Source organism: Solea senegalensis, linkage group LG20 (genome assembly GCF_019176455.1).
Source record: "Solea senegalensis isolate Sse05_10M linkage group LG20, IFAPA_SoseM_1, whole genome shotgun sequence".
Lineage (NCBI taxonomy): Eukaryota > Metazoa > Chordata > Actinopteri > Pleuronectiformes > Soleidae > Solea > Solea senegalensis.
Window position 1 is genome coordinate 17,295,680 of NC_058039.1, and position 21,828 is coordinate 17,317,507.

At 41.4% G+C, this 21,828-nt stretch overlaps 1 protein-coding gene across 6 annotated transcripts in view; it reads right to left on the reverse strand.

Annotated features, from left to right (window-relative positions):
- Positions 1–1,441: 1,441 nt before the first annotated feature.
- The window catches only part of nrsn1l (neurensin 1-like), a 110,763-nt gene continuing 90,376 nt past the window's right edge, over positions 1,442–21,828 (reverse strand). For 3 of the 6 annotated variants that reach the window (XM_044052400.1, XM_044052402.1, XM_044052403.1), the window contains 3 exons: positions 7,642–7,726; positions 6,679–6,831; positions 1,442–3,460 (listed from right to left, as the gene is read on the reverse strand). In XM_044052400.1, the coding sequence (XP_043908335.1) occupies positions 3,038–3,460; positions 6,679–6,831; positions 7,642–7,701 (636 nt within the window). In that variant the 5' untranslated portion in view covers positions 7,702–7,726 and the 3' untranslated portion in view covers positions 1,442–3,037. Of the gene's footprint in view, positions 3,461–6,678; positions 6,832–7,641; positions 7,727–7,875; positions 7,962–9,586; positions 9,687–21,828 lie in introns of those variants that run through there. The other 3 variants (XM_044052401.1, XM_044052405.1, XM_044052404.1) reach the window with 3 other exon arrangements.

A 21,828-nucleotide genomic window follows, 5' to 3' on the forward strand; every position in this document is an offset into this window, starting at 1 on the left:
CACTATAGCACATATGCAGACGTGATGTGTTAATGACATAGACTTAAAATATGAGGCACCAAAACAACTCTCTCTCTCTCTCTGTGTGTAGCCTGTTATTTTTATTTTCTGTGTCTATGTATGACCTTTAAAATAATGATGTCAGTGGTTATTATTTATAATACAAAGCAAGGGGGGCGGGGGTCGCGACATAGGCTTCGTTATAGCGCTGCTCAAAAAAGTGTAATATTTTATAGAAAGGTCACATTGATGCAGGGATGATATCGGTGTATGAGTCCAGTGAGACGTTGAAATGAAAGAAAAGTGAAGCCAAACGCCGGCTTCCTCCCACTGTCCACACACAAGCAGAGGTTAATTGGACCCTGGAATGTGAGAGTGAATGGTTTGATCCACCTTTCACCCTCTGTCAGATGCGATTGAGCTCCAGTGAGTGAGTGAAACACAAATGTACTGTAAAACTAACAACAAGTTGTGACCTGGAATACTCTAAACTGTATGTGTCTGTGTTTGGATGAGTGAGAGTTCGGTGACTCACACACACTCACACACTCACACACACACACACACACTCACAGCTGTGACTCATCGCACCAAAGCAACACGATGTACTCACACAGACATGAATACAGCCTCTCTCTCACTCACACACACACACACACACACACACACACACACACACACACACACACACACACACACACACACACACACTCACAAACACACACACACACACACTCTGCACATGCAGCCAAATGACACGATCGCTTCGTGTTGTGCTCAAACGCATGTTGAAGTTGTTTAATCTTTCTTGGCAAGAATATCGGATATAACTGTACTTACTTATGTATGAAAAGAGACATTTATGTCGCCTCTCTTCCCAAATAAAACTAATCTGGAGCCGCAAAAAAACCCATGAAATTATAGAGACTTATAAGTTTTTTATACAGATTTATTACAAAATAATGATATTGTCTTGCATTGAGAACGACAAAAAGAAAACTGTTGACATTTCAGTGGAAAAACTACTTCGAAATAAAACACAGATGTAGTGTAGATCTAGTCCTATACTTCTATTGTTTAATTAATGACATTTTTGAAATAAACAAAACAATATTGGGATTTTATGTAGTTCATCCTTGAGAAAACCTGCCTGACATAAACAGTAAATGATGTCAGACGCCATAACAAGTGTGTCCCAGGCTGGTTTCTTCAAAAACGCTGCGTGAGTACCTCATAATCCAGCATATCAAAAACAAGAAGAAAGAAAAAGATTTACAGTTGTTCTAAAACACCACACTGAGGCACAGATTAGACGTTTTTTCACATAGTCTGAGTTTTTCCTTAGATTAGCACGACATGGAACAATTTGAGGTGATTTGAATGAGCATAAATATTCAAAACAATCTTTCACTGCAGGTAAAATAAGATTTAACAGCAGACGTTTGGTATGCAGGTCACAAGTTTATTCTGGTTATTGTTTTTTTGGGGGGTTTTAACCCTCATTTTCCTCCTTAATCTTCATCATCAATAACAACACAGTCAAAACATGAAACATGCAGTGGAACCAGTGCAGTCAAATGTGTGTCCATTGTTTTTGCGTTTAGTTTGTAGTTGTGCATGTAAACTACATATTTTTAACTAAACCAGAGGACCCAATCAAACAGGTGTCACCTCTGTGCTTTTCATACTTACTCACATAACATGACTGTAAACAAAACATCTGACTGCATGTAAAAAAATAAAGAGCGATACGGTGGGGGGGACGTGAGGGGACCAATGAGAAAAGAGTCTTTGTTCAGAGGTGAAAATAGAACACTTAAAACCCAGCTGTTGCCTGGAGACACATATTGCAGGCAATTATGGAGCCAGATTACAGAGGAGAGGAAATAGGTGATATTGTCAATGAAGCACGGATTTGTGTGTGTGTGTGTGTGTGTGTGTGTGTGTGTGTGTGTGTGTGTGGGTGGGTGAAGGCTGAGTGACTGTTTGTGACTGGAACTGTTTTTCCACCACAGCACAGTGTGCGTTAATGTAGATGTGTGAAAATGTACATGCAGAATTATTAACTTTTAAGAAAAGGGAAAAAAGAAATAATCTCTGACCGGCTCTGCATGTGATCCTTACATGTGTAAGGAGTCAAAATACCTGGAGGTCACTCTGCTCTCTGTGAGTGTTGGTGTGTACAGTATTTCTAATATATGGGACGATTGCACCACACAAACAACGCTGATTACTCCACTGTATTTACAAGGGTGTTGGGGCCTCATTTATATGTTTTTATTCAATTATACTAAACGGAATTTACATTTTTTTGGAGGGGAATTATTTGAAAACAACAAATAAATGAGATCAATTAGATGTTTTAAGTACCTTGTCTACATATTAAGTGCAGTAATGTGTTATGTTACTGTAATATTACTTGTTTAGTTCATTCAGAATAACACTTGATATTACAGTGCAAAAACAATATGGTAATAGTGTAATAATAATGTAATACCTTTAGTAATAGCTAGGTAAAAGCAGTGAGTAAGAGATTCATTTTTTTTCTGTGCTATTTTCTTTGTTTGGATGAAACTGAAGTTGTGCTTTAGTCGAGGAAGCTTTGTTATACATGGAATTAGATTTGTGTCAATATTTTAAAACAAGATTTTTTTAAGAAGCAAATACAATATTAATTTAATCATTCAAAAATAGTGTGTATTTTATTGTTTGTGTGGTTGGAGTCGCTGTCCGTCTGGAACTGAGTATCCAATTATAAACGTTAGACAGCGACTCCAAGCCCGAGCTGTCGCTCCAAAACTCAGTAGCCAATCAGCAGGAAGCTTTCTAAGCCCCGCCCACGGACAGAATCTCAAACAAATAACCACGGCACAAAGAACAAATCACGAAGTGCAACGAAACAAAGTCATTTTTTCCTTGATATGATACAATCTAAGGACGTAACATTTAACGTGCATGACAAATAAATCAGTCAATCATCAAATGTACCAACGCTGTTTATGTTAAACTATAATAAATTAAAGTCTAGAAAGAACAATTAAGAAGTGGGCTGCACAGTTTCCACTTTTGACAGCGTGACCGGCATCTTCCCCTCTTCAATACCCGGTGGCTGAGTGACCACGTCCACACGATCCCTAAATCCCCCCCACTTGGACCAGGACTCTCCTCCTCCCCCTCCGTCCCTCTCCCCCGTCCTGCTGCGGAACGACCTCGCTTTCACGTCGGCTCTGGGGAAAATCCACACGACGACCCCCATCACCGCCAGCGCCGAGCCCAGACACGAGAGCCCGATCCCGGCCGCGGCGCTGAGATACAGCCCCCGGTTGAAGCCGATGGCCTGCGTGTCCACAAAGAACAGGTCGCCCTCTCCGAACGACTCGATTTTATGGGGAGTGGAGTAACCGACCGACAGGCTGGCGACGCCTGCAGTGAGGATCAGGAGACCCACGGCCAAGGACACCTGAGGGGACGAGACACAAACCTGATGTGGAACTTTTGTTTGTTCTCGTCTGTGCGCAGTGCTCTTCCTCTATCTTCTTGTTAGGAAAGGTCATTTTGTTGTTTGTGATGCAGAAAAATCCAAATTACCAAATGGACGGTGGTGGTGGTGGTGGGGCGGTATCCCACTGTAATCCTTCACCTTTACAAATACCACTCCACCGCTGCCTGCAGTTCATCATGCACAGACAGTGCAGTGTGTGCAGTATCACACATGAGTTCACCAGCGGGAGAGTTTTCTTCTATCTATTACACTCACATGGTGACACTCGTCACTGGGCCCCGGGACGACCGTGAGGGCCTCGGGGGACGGGGACAGTCCATGTAAAGGCACAGTACGTACAATTTAGCAACAGGAGCGGTTCGGTACGTTTTAGTTTTTTTTTTTTGTGTTTCCATTACAAATAAGAGCAAAATAACTCGACTGTGCCATGTTTCCAGTACCCTTCCCTTTCTAATGGAATGGCATGGGTGGAGCTAGACCTATGACAGTCAGATGATTGGGCGACAGAAGAGCGACCGGTGCTTCTTCAACGCCGAGCAGAAAGAAACGAGCTGCTGGATTTCCTCCTTTGTTGTCTGCTGTGTTGTTGTTGTTGTTGTTTATTCAACAACCTTTATTGTAAAAACATACTTTTCATAATCTACATCAGCAAAAAGTATTATTTCATTAATTATTACACATTATACTGTTTTTGTTCTTAATGCTGCACTGGCGTCTCTGAAACTCGACGACCTGTTTTATGGGTTTAATATTTGTATTGGTTTGTATTTAAAGTGCACTGCAGCAAACACACAGAATGCAGATTGGAGGCAGCTCAAAGGTGCTTTATCAATAAATGAATCAATAAATAGTCCCTGACTGCGTTTTATAAGGGCTGTCAAGGCATTAAAAGGTACAGTATGTAAAATATAGACACAGTTGATGTGTCTATATCAAAAATCAAAGGGTTTTAGCTTTTTCTGTTGCGGGCTATCGTGAAAAACGAGGGACGCGCGATATTATCGATAGACATTGGCTTTAAAATGTATTATCAGATATCGGCAAACACGGCAAAATCCGCCATGATGACTGTGACTAATGGTGAGAACAGTACAGCTGACTTATGCTTGACTTTGATGCTTATTTATTTTGCACAATAAAGACATTTTATATCGACATCTGCTGCGACATATTGATGGCAAAATATGATGTTCATTTTATAGAAAGGCACAAGAGACAACAGTGTCAATCATATGATTTACCAAGTACAGGTACGGAACTCAAATCGTGGAAACATGATGGCTTCATTGGTGTTAGTGTGTTGGAGAACCTTCAGTGAGCATCAGACACAAAGGCACTGAGTGTGATTGACAATCAGATAATTGTTTGTAAAAGACAGAAAGAGAAAACTTGAAATAACGTGCACTTATTTCCTCCTTTTCATCAAACCACACAACTGTAGAATAGCACACAACGACACTGATGACTCCAGTGAACAGCGTGATAGCGTAAAGAGGAACAATTATCTTTCCCCCGAACAATGAGGCTCTGGGGAATTACCCTTACATGTCATTATACATCATTTCCCCCGTCTACCTTGTTATGTTCTCATGGGACATACGAAGACACTCACACTATCAACCAGTAACTAGTAATCTATTTATATGGAGTATCAGAGATTATGGGGGAAATACACAATGGACTGTATCATGGACCCGTCACGTTAAGTCTTTGCAGGTTTCAGACTCACACGCTTGTTCAAATAGTAAATGTTAAATATAATGTTAAAATAGTAAAGACTTTGCGCCCGTTGTTGTTGTGAAACTGATCCTGAAGTGAACGCACATTCAGCAAGAAAATGTGTGATGAGTGACATTTTCTAAATGGAGACAGTATATGTTGCACAATGTGTGTAAACACGCTGCTTCCTGTCTCACCTCGGAAAACTGAGGTAACAACTGCTTTTGGTGTTGATGAGCTTTACCTTATTTTTCATCTGTATTATCCTTTTATTAACTGAATGAACTATTACTCATTTATTCATTTACTCCTCATTTATTCTCCTTTGGTCAATCGTTAGCGCTTTTTGTCTCGTTGCTAATTGTGGAGAGCTAAGATGGTGTTTCCTCATTTCTATTGAAACTGAAGGAGTTATAATTATTATTATTATTATTATCATCATTATTATTATTCCCTAACATGAATCATGTTTTGGGAGGGCCTGAACAACACGGATTTCTGCCACCGCATCAATCCTGGTGAAAATTTACAGGTGGGAAAAGTGGGAGGGGCTTATGAAAATGGAAAAACATTGTCATCAGGTGATTTCTTTGAAATGTTTCACATACAAAGTTGGTACACGTGTCTATCACGTCAGGGCGGTCAAAAAAGTCAATGAGGACTTCGCTGTAAGTCCGACAGGAAGTCCGCCATCTTGGGCTGAAGGGCCATTTTTTGGGCACCAGTGGTATTTGAAGGAACTTGTTCTGGAGTTTTCCTGCGATCATCTTCAAACTTGTGATTTCATCTGTAATCTGAGTGATTGACTGGTTTTACACAGTATGTGAGTCTCGTGTGGGTTACAGTACATGTGTGGGTTAGAGAAAACGGACAATAAGTTGTTTTTATAAGAAAATAAATGGACTTGAGTGTTGATACTCGTGTCAATTATGTCACTCAGGTGCAAGATATTAGCAACTTAAAGTCTCTTCAATCAAAGAAGAATTAAAAAAACTGCCACAGTACAAGAGCACTTCACTTTTCCATGGATTCAGATTGTTTTAAGGCTGAAACGATTACTCGATTATTAATCGATTACTAAATGAATCGTCAACTATTTTGACAATCTATTAATTGGTTTGAGTGTTTTCAAGGAATTAAAACAATTTTCAGCTTCTTAAATGTGAACATTTCCCAGTGTCTTTGCTCGGTATAACAAAGAAACGATTAAAACAGAATAGTTTTGAGACATTTGAGAACATCATCCTTTCTAGGTTTGAGAAACACCGATCAACGTTCTCTGACATTTTATAGACCAAATGATTACTCGATTCATTGAGAAAACAATCGTTAGTTGCAGCCCTGGATGGTTTTTAGATGGAGCGTGTGCTTTTATATGTCACAGAACTTTGTGATGTAACCTGAGAACAAAATCTACCGAGTGAAAGGTGACAGACGTGTAGTGTAGAGTGCTTTACCTTCCAGACTGCTGAGTTCCAACAAAGGGCCGATCTCTGGCTCTGGACGAACCCCCGGTCCTGAGGGTCCCTCTCCCACATGGAGGACGAACACTCCTCGTAGAAGTGGTGCAGATAGGAACGCACGCCGAACTGCAGACAGCTGGAACCTGCCTGTGGACAATAACAGCTCTGAGTCATCACATTTAGGTCTCCTAAAACAAAAAAGACCCAAGCAAACACAAAATGCAGTTTTTAAGTGAGGATTTTATTTATTAAAGATAAAAAAAAATATCCAAACCTACATGACCCTATGTGAAAAAGTAGTTGCCCACAAAACCTAATAAGTGGTTCTGCCACTTTGAGCAGAAACAACTGCAATAAAGCGCTTGTGATAACTTCCACATCACTGTGGGGGAATTTTGGCCCATTCTTCTTTGCAGAATTCTTTTAATTCATCCATATTCATCCATATTCAGCCATATTCAGGTCATGCCACAGCATCTCAATTGGATTCAAGTCCGGACTTTGACTAGACCACTCCAAAACCTTCATGTTGTTTTTCTTCAGCCATTCAGAGGTGGACCTGCTGGAATGTTCCACTACAGAACCCACGTGCGCTTCAGCTTGACGTCACTGATAAGTTTGCATTTTTTTTTGGCCCATTTTTGCAACATTGAGACAAAGACTCAAACTAGTGTTATTTTAAATATGTTTTATAATGTTCACATTTAAAATGTAACATGCAAAATCTATGTTTTCTCCGTTTTAAATTGTTAAAACAGTATATGAACACGCGGCAAATTGTAAATTACTGCCAGATATTGAACATTATTCTGGAAAAATGGGCAAAACACTCACTCATGTGACATTTATCTGGCCCTTATATGTTTAAAATAAGCAAAAAAAAAGAAAGAAAAAAAGACTGTAGACAAAAAACAAACAACTATAAAAGTAACTTTATAAAAACAAATCAAAACTCACCTCACTTCCAGAAGATTCTCCTCCCGAGCCGGAGACACAGGCCTCGGAGCACGACGCCATCACAGCTCACACACCTTTGTAACACCTGCAGGAAGAAGGAAGAGTCCACATTTACTCAGTGTGTGTGTGTGTGTGTGTGAGATTGATCTGTGTACACGTCTCCTACTGTAACAACACAAACACTGTTTATCTGCTGAATATGGATTTCCCCCCCTCAAAGCCCCTTTCCGACACCTGTCATAAATCCGCCCGCCGTGTCGTCAGGTCGCCCCGGTTATTGTTGCCGCGTGTGAACGATGGACGTCCGCCGTGGCCCTGAGGAGCTTCGGTCGCCTCCCACAGATGAATCACACGTATGCAAAAGCGCGCGCAGTCGTGTCTGAGTGAGGTCTTTCATTCACACGGTGTGTGACGCGACGTTAAGTCGTCACAAAAAGGAGGCGGAGTCCATCCTGACCGAGCTGTCAACAAACTGTTCAAGACACAAACTGTGACCTCACACAAATGCAACCAGGACAAAGAGAGTAGAACAATAATAAGTCTTTGAAACTGCACTTACAAATGATTACACAACTCATTCAATCAATTAATTAGCAATTATAAGCTTTAATGACATCAAACCTGTTTTTCTCTGGGTTAATTAATCTTCTCTACAGCTTAGATGTTATTTTTACTCTACTTTTTAAAAACATCATTTAATAGTTTGTTTCCTTACTGAAGACACAACGTATGTATCACACGACTTATTAGTTATAATGCTTACTGTAAACTGTAAGGATTATTATTTCTTCAATTCACGAGCACTAAAACATGCAGAGGTGTAAAGAGCTGCCGTTGGACGCAGCTTTAAGCGTCTCCTGCGTCTCCATTGGAGACATGAAACAAAGAACTCACTAAAATACTTAAACTAATGGATGCTTTGGCCTCTGACACCTTCAAAAGAGAGAATGTGTTTTCCCTTTAATTCTAAATTCCTCCCACACTTAATGTCTCACAGGACGGGCATGAAAGACCTAACGTTATATGAACTGATGATGAGTATCAAGACTCTATGTGACAGGAGTTAGTAAATCAAATGTGGTTCGACTGATCCACTGAGGTTTCTTGCTGGAGAAAAAACAAGTTTTAAATGAGCCAGTATTGACGTTGATAATGATTGTGTAAAAAGATCAGGTCGTGATAAAAGACTGACTTTGGAAGTTGAAGAATCCACTGAATTGTGTTGTTTTCAAACTTCTTTATGGACAGCAAACACAGTAAAAGACATTTCACTGCACTGATGTGCTGTGTCTCACAGAGTTTGCACAGTCAGTTAAATGTTATATCCACACATATTGAACCTCTGTTATATTGATATTGAAGAAACTTCACTCCAGACTTTAGAACAGGGACATAAAGGTAAATGAAGCTCTGAAAAACTCAATAAACACACATGTCATCTCCACCCCCAATATGCACACACACACACATATATATATATATCGATGTTAAATCATAAGCATATTTATCCTCATTGTGTTCTTAACTGACTTATTATTCCTGTATATTTTACACGTGAGGAGCCACTTAAATGTGATTATATAACAACAAACAGACTCTGAGGTCTGAGGAGCGTCGTTATTGATTTAATGGATTTTAATAAATTTTAATGGACTTGTCGTTTGGATGCAACAGGTTTTTATTGACCGTCACGCGCTACTGGCGCGCTTCATGTTACAAATCAAAGCGAATGCGACAGATTGTGACGTGACAATCCACGGAGGAAAGGAAACAGGAGAATGAGGAGAATGAGTGTGTCTTTGGTTTGTGAGCGCGGAGATAAACCAACACTGGACGCAGTGAGTCATCGCGACCACGCAGCCTCTCGTTCTCTGTCGCACGTCGTCTACACAGCGACACAGTGTTGGTTTGTTTGTTTGTTTGTTTTTAGGATAAATTCACACACGCGGTCGGTGTTTACCTCCTGCCGGAGCGCGCGCTCTTCTCACTGGGGATCCATGTGCTGCTGCCGGGACTGCTGGATGCGCCGGGGCTGCTGCTGCTGCTGCTGGGAACAGCTGTGGCTGTCTGCGCATGCGTGCGGATATGTTTACAACAACAAACTATGTGGACATATTGTGATTACGGGGGGGGATGTCCCCAAAATGTCCTCAAAGGAGCACGAATATTAGCACGCAAATCAGAACGGACAAAATGTTTATACTATAAGGGAAATGCGTAAAAGTGGTACACAATGGCTCTGCAGCGCCCCCACAGATGGAGCCCGGTAGGACAATGCCGAATTCTAGAGCACATTTAAAACAACCAGGGTTGACCAAAGTGCTGTACAGATTCAAATTAATACAGATGATAGAAAATGGCCCATACAAAGCCGCAGTTACAGTAAATAAAATAAATAGATAACAAAATACCTAAACACAGTGCAATATAAGGAAGTTAAAATTAGATTTAAAATTATGCCTGAAGTCCACTTAAACTTGGTTAAAAGCCAGGGAGAAAAGGTGTGTCTTTAATGAGGATTTAAAAACCTCAACCTACATCTTAAGTTTCACAAAACTTGGTGGAAACATGTCCCAGACAAAGACGAACAAAAAAGTCCATGGGAACCACGGCGTCAACCCAACAGGCAGTCGGCCATTTTTGAATTTGACGTCCATCTTGGTGATTTCGTAAAAAGAATAAACTCGTCCCAGCGCATTAATCGTACCAACGTATCATCCAAGATGTAAAGTTATCAAAAGGTTTTGCAGATTCAAAAGGGGCGTGGCCACGGCAACCATCGGAATTTGGGCGAATTTCTGACCATTCGCCACAGAACAGGACTGCGAATCCGCACAATAACAGTATTGGAGTCCAACCAAATATAACTTCTCCATTCAGCGCAGAAGACAAAAAAACATAGCTTCCGTTTCGTGGTTGATTTCTTTTGACTTTCTCACCAGCGATGAGATAAAAATGTGTAAAGTAAGTTTTGTTACAGCTATGAAAGTCACTGAAGTGTCCATGGAATACTAATCTGACAGGATAGAGTCTACTTCAATTGAGAGTTGCACTCGAGCAGCTGTCAGTGACACACACACACACACACACATGCGCACACAGACACACACACACACACCACCTCAGAAGTTTTGCTGCCTCTGCAACAGAAGCTCTCATTAAACAGAGGCTCACATACAGTAGTGTGTAACTGAAATAATGTTAAAAGAAACTTCACACCCACCCCCGCACACACACACACACACACACACAGTCTGATTCTGCCAATATGTGTTGTGTAAATATTTCAGCGATTCCTGAATCTGAATTATTTATTCAGACAGTCAAAGCAGACGCCGAATGAAAAGAGAAAAAATACTGTCATTTTTCACATTTTTATCCAAATCGGTGAAAAGAAAAGAACATAAGGCAGACGTGTGTGTGTGTGTGTGTATTTGCTTTTTTTGGAAAGAGTGAGGTCAGCCATAAAAAGACGGGGACTGTTTTCAAGGTGTTTTGAGCAAAACACGTAATATTTTGTATACTACTTTTGTTCAGGCTCTGTATTGACTTCCATTCATTGAGACCTGAGGTGTGAAACTGGCGGCTCGTGGGCCACATGCGGCCCCCACAATCGATTCAATATCAGACTCGAATCTTTGTGTTCCATCTAAAACGTTGGACAACGAGAATCCATTGAACGGTGCCTGTGTTTGTTTGTAATTTGTCATGTGATCTCAATTGTTATTGTTTTTATCATGACATGTGTTGCTGCCTCTTGGCCAGGTCACCCTTGATCTCAATGGGACTTTACCTCTGTTAAATAAAAGTAATGTGCTCATGAAAAGATGGACCATGACGTCCTCTTCTTTTAAACACAACACAGGAGGCGACACAGCTGCCAGCGAGGTAGAAGATAGAATACAGAGAGAATATAATACTATATCTGCTCGCAATATTTTATTATCTTAACCCTTTAACACCTAAGCCTCAAAATGTGGCTTATTTTAACCACAAAAGGGCCAGAAAATGTCCTGTAACTAAGTGCTTTTGCCCGTTTTTACGGTAATAACTAACTTTCAATATCATACAATTTGAAAAAAAGACAAACACTGTATTTGCGCACAAACACGATTTTGCATGTTAAATTTGAAATTTGAACAGTATAGCACGTAATTGGTGACAAAGACGCTGATTACATTTAGCACTAAATTTTACACATCGTTACCTTTTTTAATTATGTTGTTATTTACTTCACATATATACATCGTTTTTAAAAGGACTTTTATTTTGAAATCTGTGAAATAGGATTATGAATATCTTAATTGCTCAATATCATGGTGGAATATAGTGTTATAATTTTAAGCTTCTATTAAGCTACTAAACAGTTGTTTTCTCTAGGCCGGCCCCTTCTTGACCAGCCTAGATGCTTATTGGCCCGCAGGTCGTTTGAGTTTGACACCCCTGATTTAGACCGTCTGACCAAACAACTTATCCCAAACCTCAACCATGACCAGTGTAAACCTTAACCTCACCACAATTCACACTTTAATCGCAACTTAAAATAAATGAAGCTCTGCCTAAATAAGACCAGACTTTTGTCTGTATGAGGACACACACACACACACACACACACACACATACGCTGAGGAGAGAGAAATTTCCATGGTGACGAGTCCAGCGAGGTCATACACAGGAAGTGTCCGCCTGGTGTTGATTGGCTGATAGATAATTACACTTCCCGTTAAGATGATGTGCAAACATGATTTTCTTCTCTTTCCTCCACTCTCTTTAGAAGCCGCTGTAAAGCACTATCAGTCACTTCAGCCGCGCGCCTCGCTGCCCTTATTACTGTCTTGATTCACCGTCATCCGTGCGCTGCCATAAATTATGCAGTGTGTGTTTGTCTGCGTGCTTTCTGGTTAAAAAAAAGAAAAAAAAGAATAGCCTTTGCATCATCCCCACAGCCGTCCACAAAGCCACTGTCAATAACATGGAACATCTGAGCCGTGGCGTTAATTAGCTGTGAAAAGCTTGACAAATAAAAATAGGGTGACATTATTTTCTGAAGCCAATATTTAGGTTTGATGTCTGACAGACTCATTTTCTCTACATGCGTATAATCTTTCCACTTTTAGAAAGTGTATAGTAGCGACTAACGCGGCAACGGTGTTAGCATCACAACCTATGGGAGCAATTAGAATATGGAATAAAATATAATCAGACTTTTCTAATGAAATCCACGTCTGCAGCTCACGAGCAAACGGTAAAATCTTGTCTGGGAAACATTTGCTGTTTCATTAGTGTTCCAGGTGGTTTGGCTGTTAAAGAATATACGACATTATTAAAACATATAAAATTGGCAGAGACAAAGACATAAAGAATATCACACATATTAAATGCATTATTTTGAATAAAGAAGTCTTTATGAAACTTCATTAAACAAATGAAAACAGTCCCCTGTGTAAGTGATGTTTGGGGGGAATTACGACGCCCACCTGCCGTTACCGAGCCTTAAAAACGGCGTTGTTGTTTTTTATCGGCAGTAGCAACAACTTGGGTTTGGCGCTGGTTGTTATATCAGAAAAAAAGTCACCATGTTCATCCTTTCAAAAGCTGCTGTGCATGAAATAGTCAGAATGTGTCATTAATAATGAAGCTACATTATCATACGCAGCATAATAGGCGAGTGCTCCGTTTGAAATATAACTTTAATTTTGATACTCTGCTGATTCTGTAACTTGGAGCCCTTAAGTAAAAAGTTTAAATCGCACCAATTACCATAGAAAACAAATCAATCAGAGTCGCTGTCAAAATATTATTCAATTGATCTACCTGTCTGAGTAGGAACACATTTTGACAGCTTTATTTTTTGCCTTACAGTGTGTCTGCTCCATTTTTTTCCTCCTCTCCACCATCTGAAAATCTAATTATAGTGAAGACTGCACATGCACCGCTTACAATATTTCCACAAAGAGACGTCCTGACAAGCGAGTGAGGAGCATGAAGCCCAAAATGAGAATACATTTAAAAGGGGGTTTTGAGTTTTATAGCCCATATTCAACAATAACGAGCAGCACGGTCATGCAGGCGCACGCACACACACACACACACACACGCGCGCACACTCACACACTCCTTTACCTCTTCATCATAGAATGTGACACCTGACGGCCCATTAGTTCCCAAAGTGCTATTCTATTCTATGAATTCCTCTCCTTATAGAATATTTAGACTCTGTGTGTTTCACTCCACTTGTCAACACGGGATGCATTATTCATGTTACTGGGCCATTATCTGACGCTCTGCGTGATGTAACGCAGCCATTCTCGGGGCCCTCGCGCCCGCAAACACATCCAGTGACCTTCTGAACCGCGCGCCGCCATCACACTGCCTGCAGCGCTGCGGCGGCTCCGCTTCCGTATAATGGACCAAGGAAGAGGACATTTGTGCTTTACATGGGGGCTTTATTGTGCAATTAAAATGTGTGCTTACTTGAGTGCACCTATAAATGTGCGCCGCCCTCATAACACCGGGCTTTTAAGAAAGAGGTGGCGAGTGAGGGTGAATTTAAGCGGCTTTTTAATAACGTAATTAACAAGGCACGCCTGTGTTTAAGATGAAGTGATGTTTCCTGACTGTATGAAATTAATGTAACAGGGACGGGGAGAGAGAAGCTGAAGGACTCGCCGTGCAATTAAAAGACAAAAGTCTGTCTCCATTTGAGACGGAATTAAAGAGTGATTTGGAGGTTTTTGTAAAAGCCTTTGTGAATCCAAAAGATATACTTATTATTGAGAGAGAGAGAGAGAGAGAGAGAGAGACACTTAAGTATAGCTTATCATAAATACTGTATAAGGGAGTATGTAAACTGCAAATACACAAACTGTCTGCTAACATGACAAACAGATTTTTTCCTTTTTATCAATCTTTATTTATAACTAATATTGCTAAGGCATGTTCAGATGGGTTAGGGTTAGAGGTTAAAGAACACAAGCCATAAGGTGCTCTCTTGCACTTGCCAAACCAAAAAGTGATTGTAGCTCCAAATTTGTGACATGAAGGTTTTTTTCCTGCCTCAAAAATGAATGTGCTAAATTAATTCATAATGATAATATTGGACAAATCGTATCTCACCCATTCTTGTGACTTTGTGACGTACAGGCTTTTTTCTGCCTCAAAATCACTTGGTTTCATTAATGAGGGTGTAATATTTGGCAGATTATACCTTTGTATTTGTTCCTTTGTACGTGATGGGATACACTTAAAGGGCCAGTACAAGCCATTAAATGCACATTTCCACTTGCCAAAAAGTGAACACAGCTCCCACTTTGTGAACTAAATGTTTATTTTGATTTTCTGACTCAAAATCACTTGGTTCCATTCACGATGGTAATATATGGCAGATTATACCTCGCCCATTCTTTATACTTTATATTGTGAGACAGAAAATACCATTATCTTTTACTGGCCATTTAAGTGCATTAAGTGTAACTAAAGTGTAATTAAGTGTAAAAACTAGGTGAGGTATAATCTGCCAAATATTGAAACCAAGTGATTTTGAGCATTTTATGGGTTGTACTGGCCCTTTAAGGTTATTGCAGTGAGTTGTAATTACTATTTGGCAAGTAGAAAGGTACACTTAGGATGTATTGGCCATTCTAGGGCATTTCAACAGGTTTAAAGAATTGGGTGAGGTATAATCTGCCAAATATTACCCTGAGCATTAAATTGTAATAATAAAATCTGTAAAATTAGATAAAGGAAATGGAACTTTACTGCTGCTGTTTATAGAACATCTTACTTGATATTGACACCAGTAAATCATTGTTCTTTTCATACCTTTGTGACATTTGTTGCCAATTTTACCAGACTGACCCTTTGTCTGAAGTGATCACCCTGGGTGAATTTAAATCAATTTTAAAGGTTGCTCAAAGTGAGCTCTAATTAGTGACCTTTTTTGCTTGTGTTGTGGTGGTTGGATTCGGTATTGTCTTATTTTATTATGACGCAACTTTTAAGTGTACTGATGCTTTTCTTACCTGGTTAAATACAACAACAACAACAACAACAACAACAACAACTACTACAACTACTACTGCCAATAAGTACTGTTTTATGCTAATGTCGCTGTGTTACCTAATAATATAAATAAATGAAGTGGTGAGTGTTGACAGAAATAAAAACAAAGTGACATTTAACACACTACAGCAGTCATGAAAGTGACTTGAAATTGGGGCCAAATCATCATCATTATCATTATTAACTGTTCTAGTCATGTTTCAGCTGCAGGGAAATATGTTTTACATATCCTGTTAGATTCTGCAGGTTTGAGGATGAAACACACACACACACAATAACGCCGACCCTCTTCTATAAATCCCTGAAGCATGGCTCCTCTTCATCTTTCGCCCCCAGAGGGGGAAAAACTCATCATTCATTGACTGATTATCATTTTAATACACTACATTCCATATGCAGATGTGGGAGTACACCGGGAACAAATCCACTCGCATAACCCTGCAAGGATTAAGCTCAGCTTGTCTCTACATCTCCATCAATCTTTCCATCTATCCACAGTTTTTACCCAACTCACGTCTGATCTCTGGCATCTCAGACGGACTGACCCACTTCTCCCCTTACTAGCCCAGAACAGACTGGAGCCTGGAGGCGAGGCTGGCCGCGACATAAGGCCACTGCAGAGCTGACTGGTTCAAGGGTTCATCTCGACGGGCTCCTTTGCCTCCCCGTCTTCCCTCAAGTCATTACAGCAGCAGATCGCAGACAGAGGGAATGGATGGGTCTCATTCCAGCCGCGGCAGCTTCCACTTGTCTGATCATTCAAGGTCATATCAAGCAGATCAATAAGGCTACACTGATGTATGGGGAAGTGGATAACATATTTGTGTCCAGGGGGAGGAGTGGTGCTGGTGCTGGTGCAGGTGGGTGGGTGCACACACACACACACACACACAGGGTCAGACACAGTGTGTTATCTCAGTTCCTGGATCTTACACTAGAGGTCAGTGGAATGTCGCTGCAAGTTGACGAGCATAAGGTCCTTTGTTTCCTGCAATAACACCATGTGTAATGTGTTTATCTTTTTACACATCTACCGCTGCAGCTGCTTTTTTTTTTAAGAGCTCCAGTGATTATCATAAGGTTTAAGACCTTATCTTAAAATGAATTGAATTGTTTTAATATGAGTCTGTAATGCTGTGGCGTGATTTCAGCCACGAGCGCTAAAAGGTCAAACGTGTTTACACGCGAGCGATTCGTTTGTGACGCCGCACATGCTGCCACTGATTAAAGTTACATCTTTATCACTCTGCGATGGAACAACTGCATACATTTTCATCCATTTGCTACTGCTTTTCCTGGGGGTGCTGTGACAATCTCAGCTGGCATGGGGCGATAGGTGGGGGTCACGCCCTGGACAGTCCACCAGTCCTTCGCTGGGCCACACATAGAGACAAACAACCATTCACTCTCACACCTATGGTCACTCTAGAGTCTCTAATTGACCTAATCCCCTTATTTCATGTTTTTGGACTGTGACAGGAAAACCCATGCACACACGGGGAGAACATGCAAACACCATGCAGGCTCGAACCGGGGTGTTCTCGCTGCAAAGGCAAGAGTGCTAACAACTACTGTTGCAGCCTTAGTGCTTGTTTGGTGCATCTGTGTGGGGGCGTGTCTTTTTCGTCTCCAGATTGACTCTCCACCCCCTGCACACAGGAGTCTAGGGTTAGTGATCAGTGGAGGTAAATAAAAGGAGGGTGAAAAGCCTCACCTGGCCCTCTTCTCCTGGTGAGCTGAGCGGAGCGGCCGCAGTTTGGTGAGACTGGGACAGTTGTTGTGTTTTTATCTTGCTTTAGTGTGTTCTCACTTGCATGTTTTCTCCTTGCAGTTGTCGAGTGTATTAACCTGGTTCTTTTGTTCCTTTTTGTTTGGAGACCAGCGCTTTAAGTTTCTTTAACGTCAACATTAACAGTATTTACTAAATAAAGTTGAATTCTGAACTGCCTCTGTTGCCCTTCCCCCCCCCCGGGGTCATTATTTTGTATTTGTTTGTCCCTTCTCCTCCCCTGAGCCAAAGCCAGGGACGTAACACCTACACCAGGGGTGACCAATACGTCGATCTCTGTCCGTTTCACTTCTTCATGCATCAAATACAGCTGCTCCGACAATGAGTGCACCCGCTGGTTTCCACGAGGCTAAAATGTGAAACGGCGTCTGCTGTCACACGTCACAGAACATCCACGAGCTTGAGCGTAATCACGTTACAACTACGGCGGTGCGTGTTAGTGCGTCGGGATAAGGAATCATTATCATATCAATAACATCGTTTATCATCGACGGAATTAGAGAGCTTGACTGCACGTGGTTTGTATGAGTTCTATCCACCACCTCGCTCCCCAAGAAGTCATTAATGTATCCTGGTGTAACATTATCACACGGCTACATTTCTCTTCTCTAGCTAATCGAATTCATCCGACTAATAGGTCATAATTAATTGCTCCATTATTAATAGAGTGATGTCATACCAACATGCCTGCGGGTAAAATTAATTGTCTGTCACTGGGAGCGAAGCCTGTGAGCGCATATATCAGGTGTGTGTGTGTCTGCAGTGGGTTGTGAGGACACATTTTTGATTTTGAAGGTTAAGGACTTGGTTTTAGAGTTAGGGTTAGAATTAGGTTGAGTTTAGGATCGGTTAATGTTAAGTTGTGATAGTTCACCCTTTTTTGTGCTTATTTCAGCAATAAAAAGGTCCAAAAAATGTCCTGTGAGTGCAGTTATTTACAATTTACTGCATGATAAAATACTGTGTTAACAAGTTAATATGAAGAAAAACAAAAAGGTTTATTGGGGGAAAACACTGCAGCTACATGACCAGACTTTTACTAAACTAACTACTACAGCGTAATAAACTCAAGTCTCTTTATGACGTTTTATTGCACACACACAAAATAAACATTCACACACTGTCACAGCTACACTGACAATCTTAATTAGTTATTGAGTTAGTTAGGTAGTAAACCTGCAATTTAAACACAAACAAAAACAAAACCCGGAATTAACCAACAAAACCATACATTCCATTCTTGTTTTTAAACACTAGCAATGCTAGTTTATCGACACTCGCGACAAGTCCGGACGAATAGTTAAATGCAAATTAAACCACACCAAGGCAATCAGAGATGGCAGACTTCAACCCATTCACGCAACAAACCTCTGTCGGCCTCTGTTGGTCATATTATTGGCTCACAATACTGATTCCCCCTCATCTGCATAGACAAATAATCACTTACAATAACATATATAGAGCAATAGTTTCACCTGCTTTTTTTTTCATTGTCTCTGAATGTGCTAACAAAGACGCCGATTCTCCGGCTTCCTGAGACGGCACGAGTGAAATTACCGTAATAACCCCACGTTTGGCTTTGACGTGCAACTTCTCAGCGTTCAGAAACAGCACAAAACGTCATGTAACAGCAGTAATGTGGCGCCTGCGGTACGCTCAGTTTTAAAGGGTTAATTCTTAACGATTGTCCTCATTTAGAGCTCAACAACAAGAACGTGTGTGTGTGTGTGTGTGTGTGTGTGTTTATGTGTAGGCGGCGCTCGTTGGTGTCAAAAGCTCGTCAGAATCAACCGTCTACGGCTCAGATTCATCACTGCCGAGTGTGACTGTGTGATTAGCTCGGGGTCAGCAGGTTCAAACATCACTGAGGAGGATATTACACCGCGGTGGGACATGAATATTTAACTGTCTCATTCTGGTTGACGCTCGCTCTTTGACTAACTTGAGCCAGAGGAGATGATGATTAGCCATGAAGACGGAGCTAATGACCTGGGATGGATGAGAGTGGATGGCCACTAAATTTGCCGGTGACACTGAATGGGCAGCCTCCTTCATGCAAATGTGGAGTCACGCGAGGAGAGCGGAGAAACGCGCCTGAGCCAGCAGATCGTAATGTTGGAGAGTGAATCATGGAATCAAACGACTCCTTTTTGATGCAATAAGGTCTCTCAGCTCTCGGCTGCTTTATTAGGAGCAGAGGAAACGAACGTCGTCGCGTGACTCGTCAGAGTTCACCGTGCACGTTAGGTCTATGGAGACTGAGCGATATATCGCAGAACCTGACAGACCAACGCCGTTCCCGCCATCCGCACATTTCTGATCAACTCTCCCTCATCCTACTCCAGAGAGCACTTTGATATTGTAATAAAAACATGTGAAAAAAACAAGATATTAAAGTTAGTTAGTGTTGGACCCTCTTCACGCTCACATTCAGAGCCGTCTCCCGGGATCTTTGGGGATCGGGTCAAATGGTCTCAGCTTCACTTTTCATGAAAACAGCCAGTGGAGAGACAGTGAAGAGATTTTTTTTTTTAAAAAACAATCCCCTCACAATCATACCAGTGTTTTCATTTTTGAAAAGTTGCAGTGAAATACGACCGGCGGTCTCACCGTTAGTCACTTTTAATGTTTCCAAAAAAAAAACCACATCAGAGACGAAACTGGCCTCGCAATTTTTCTCAAGCGACGATTCAAAACCATCGGTGGTCGAGTTTATGGCTCGTTGTAAAATTTCAAAAGTATATTACCGCAACTTTTGGCAAGGCCGCTTTTCTTTCCAACGCGGCCAAAACTAACGCGGAGGCTGAGACGGATGATGACGGTGAAAATGACCTCCGAGAGACGTCGAGTGACAGAAAAGTGCACATTTTAAAAACTTCACCAGTGTTGGCACCGTATCATTGACAGCCATCTGCCCCTTTGTTCAAAACAGCATTGTAACCTTTCCCAGATAGAGCGTGTGGATCTGTATTTGTGTGTGTGTGTGTGTGTGTTATCACTGGCGTACACACACACACACGCTTCTATATCCAGTGTGTGATGCGGCTGCCAAACGTCCATTTGGTTGGAGAGTGTTGCCAAGGTGAGGTGGAGGTCAGTTCCACACGGCTGAATCATTGAACAGCAACTGAGCTGAGCCACTGCCAACGTTGGCAAAGCAGCGTATAATACAATGTCATCATCTGGGCACAGAAAACTTGTAAACGTCATGGGTGAGTAAAAACTCACAGCGTACGAGGCGTTTTATTCACTTTTATACAGAATGGGTGTTTACTTTCTGTTTGGCTCTCTGGCTTAGTTTGACGTGAATTAAAAGAGATATTTCCTTACACAGAGTTAGCAGTCAAGGCTGTTTTTTTCTTTTTCTGTGTGGGGGCCAAAGATGCTCAGTCCCCACTGTGCGTTCCTGCTTTCATCCTTGGATCTGATCAATAATGGATGGAACTCCCACAGCCTCGCAAGAAACGCCGAGAACCCGCCGCAGTCCTGCCAGTCCCGGAGCGCGGCGCCGGGGACAAGGCCGGCGCGCGGCCGCCAATTAGCGCCGACATCTCACAGTCACTCGCTGAGAGTGCGACTGTTTAGAGCTTCAGTCAAAGACACGTGCCCACACTGACAGACTCTTCTGTAAAGCTGCTGACCTACTCCCCTAACCACTTTATTGATCTGTGGGCCAAAGATGTGAAAGCCCTATTGAGGTCATCATTAATGATTCATCATATCCAGAAAATGTCAAATGTGGCTCGGGAGCATAAACATAAATGTGTCAGATGTTATGGACTCATAAACATGTGAGAGCTTTTGAAGGAATCTTCTCTATGCATCTATACGGATCATACATGTGAGAGGGACGGCGACCAGTCACAGAGAACGACTGCAGATGTTATTTGTGAATAATCTTATTGGCTCGGCCTCTTTTTTAGCTGTTGCTCTCAAGCACAGCAGAGAAGAGAGGGAATCACTGGGAGCTGTTTACGTCGAGTGTGACCGTCTCGCAGAGTTTGCTCATCCGAGGCTTTGAGTGCATGCAGTTGTCCTCTGATAAATATTCTGGCGCACACATAGATGACATGTATAAGCACCAAGCATCAGCTCCTCCACTAAGACCCCCACACATGCATGGTATCCCACAGGGACAGATCAAATATAGAAGGAGACTGCACTTGCAATGGAATAATATACTATACATACACACACATATATGTATATATATATATATATATATATATAAATCTGGTGGTGCCCTGAGACTTCTGCACAGCACTGTATATATAACGTTAATAACATAATAGCGATGCTTTTCCTTCACTGTCGTGTAACATGACGGATTCCCCCGC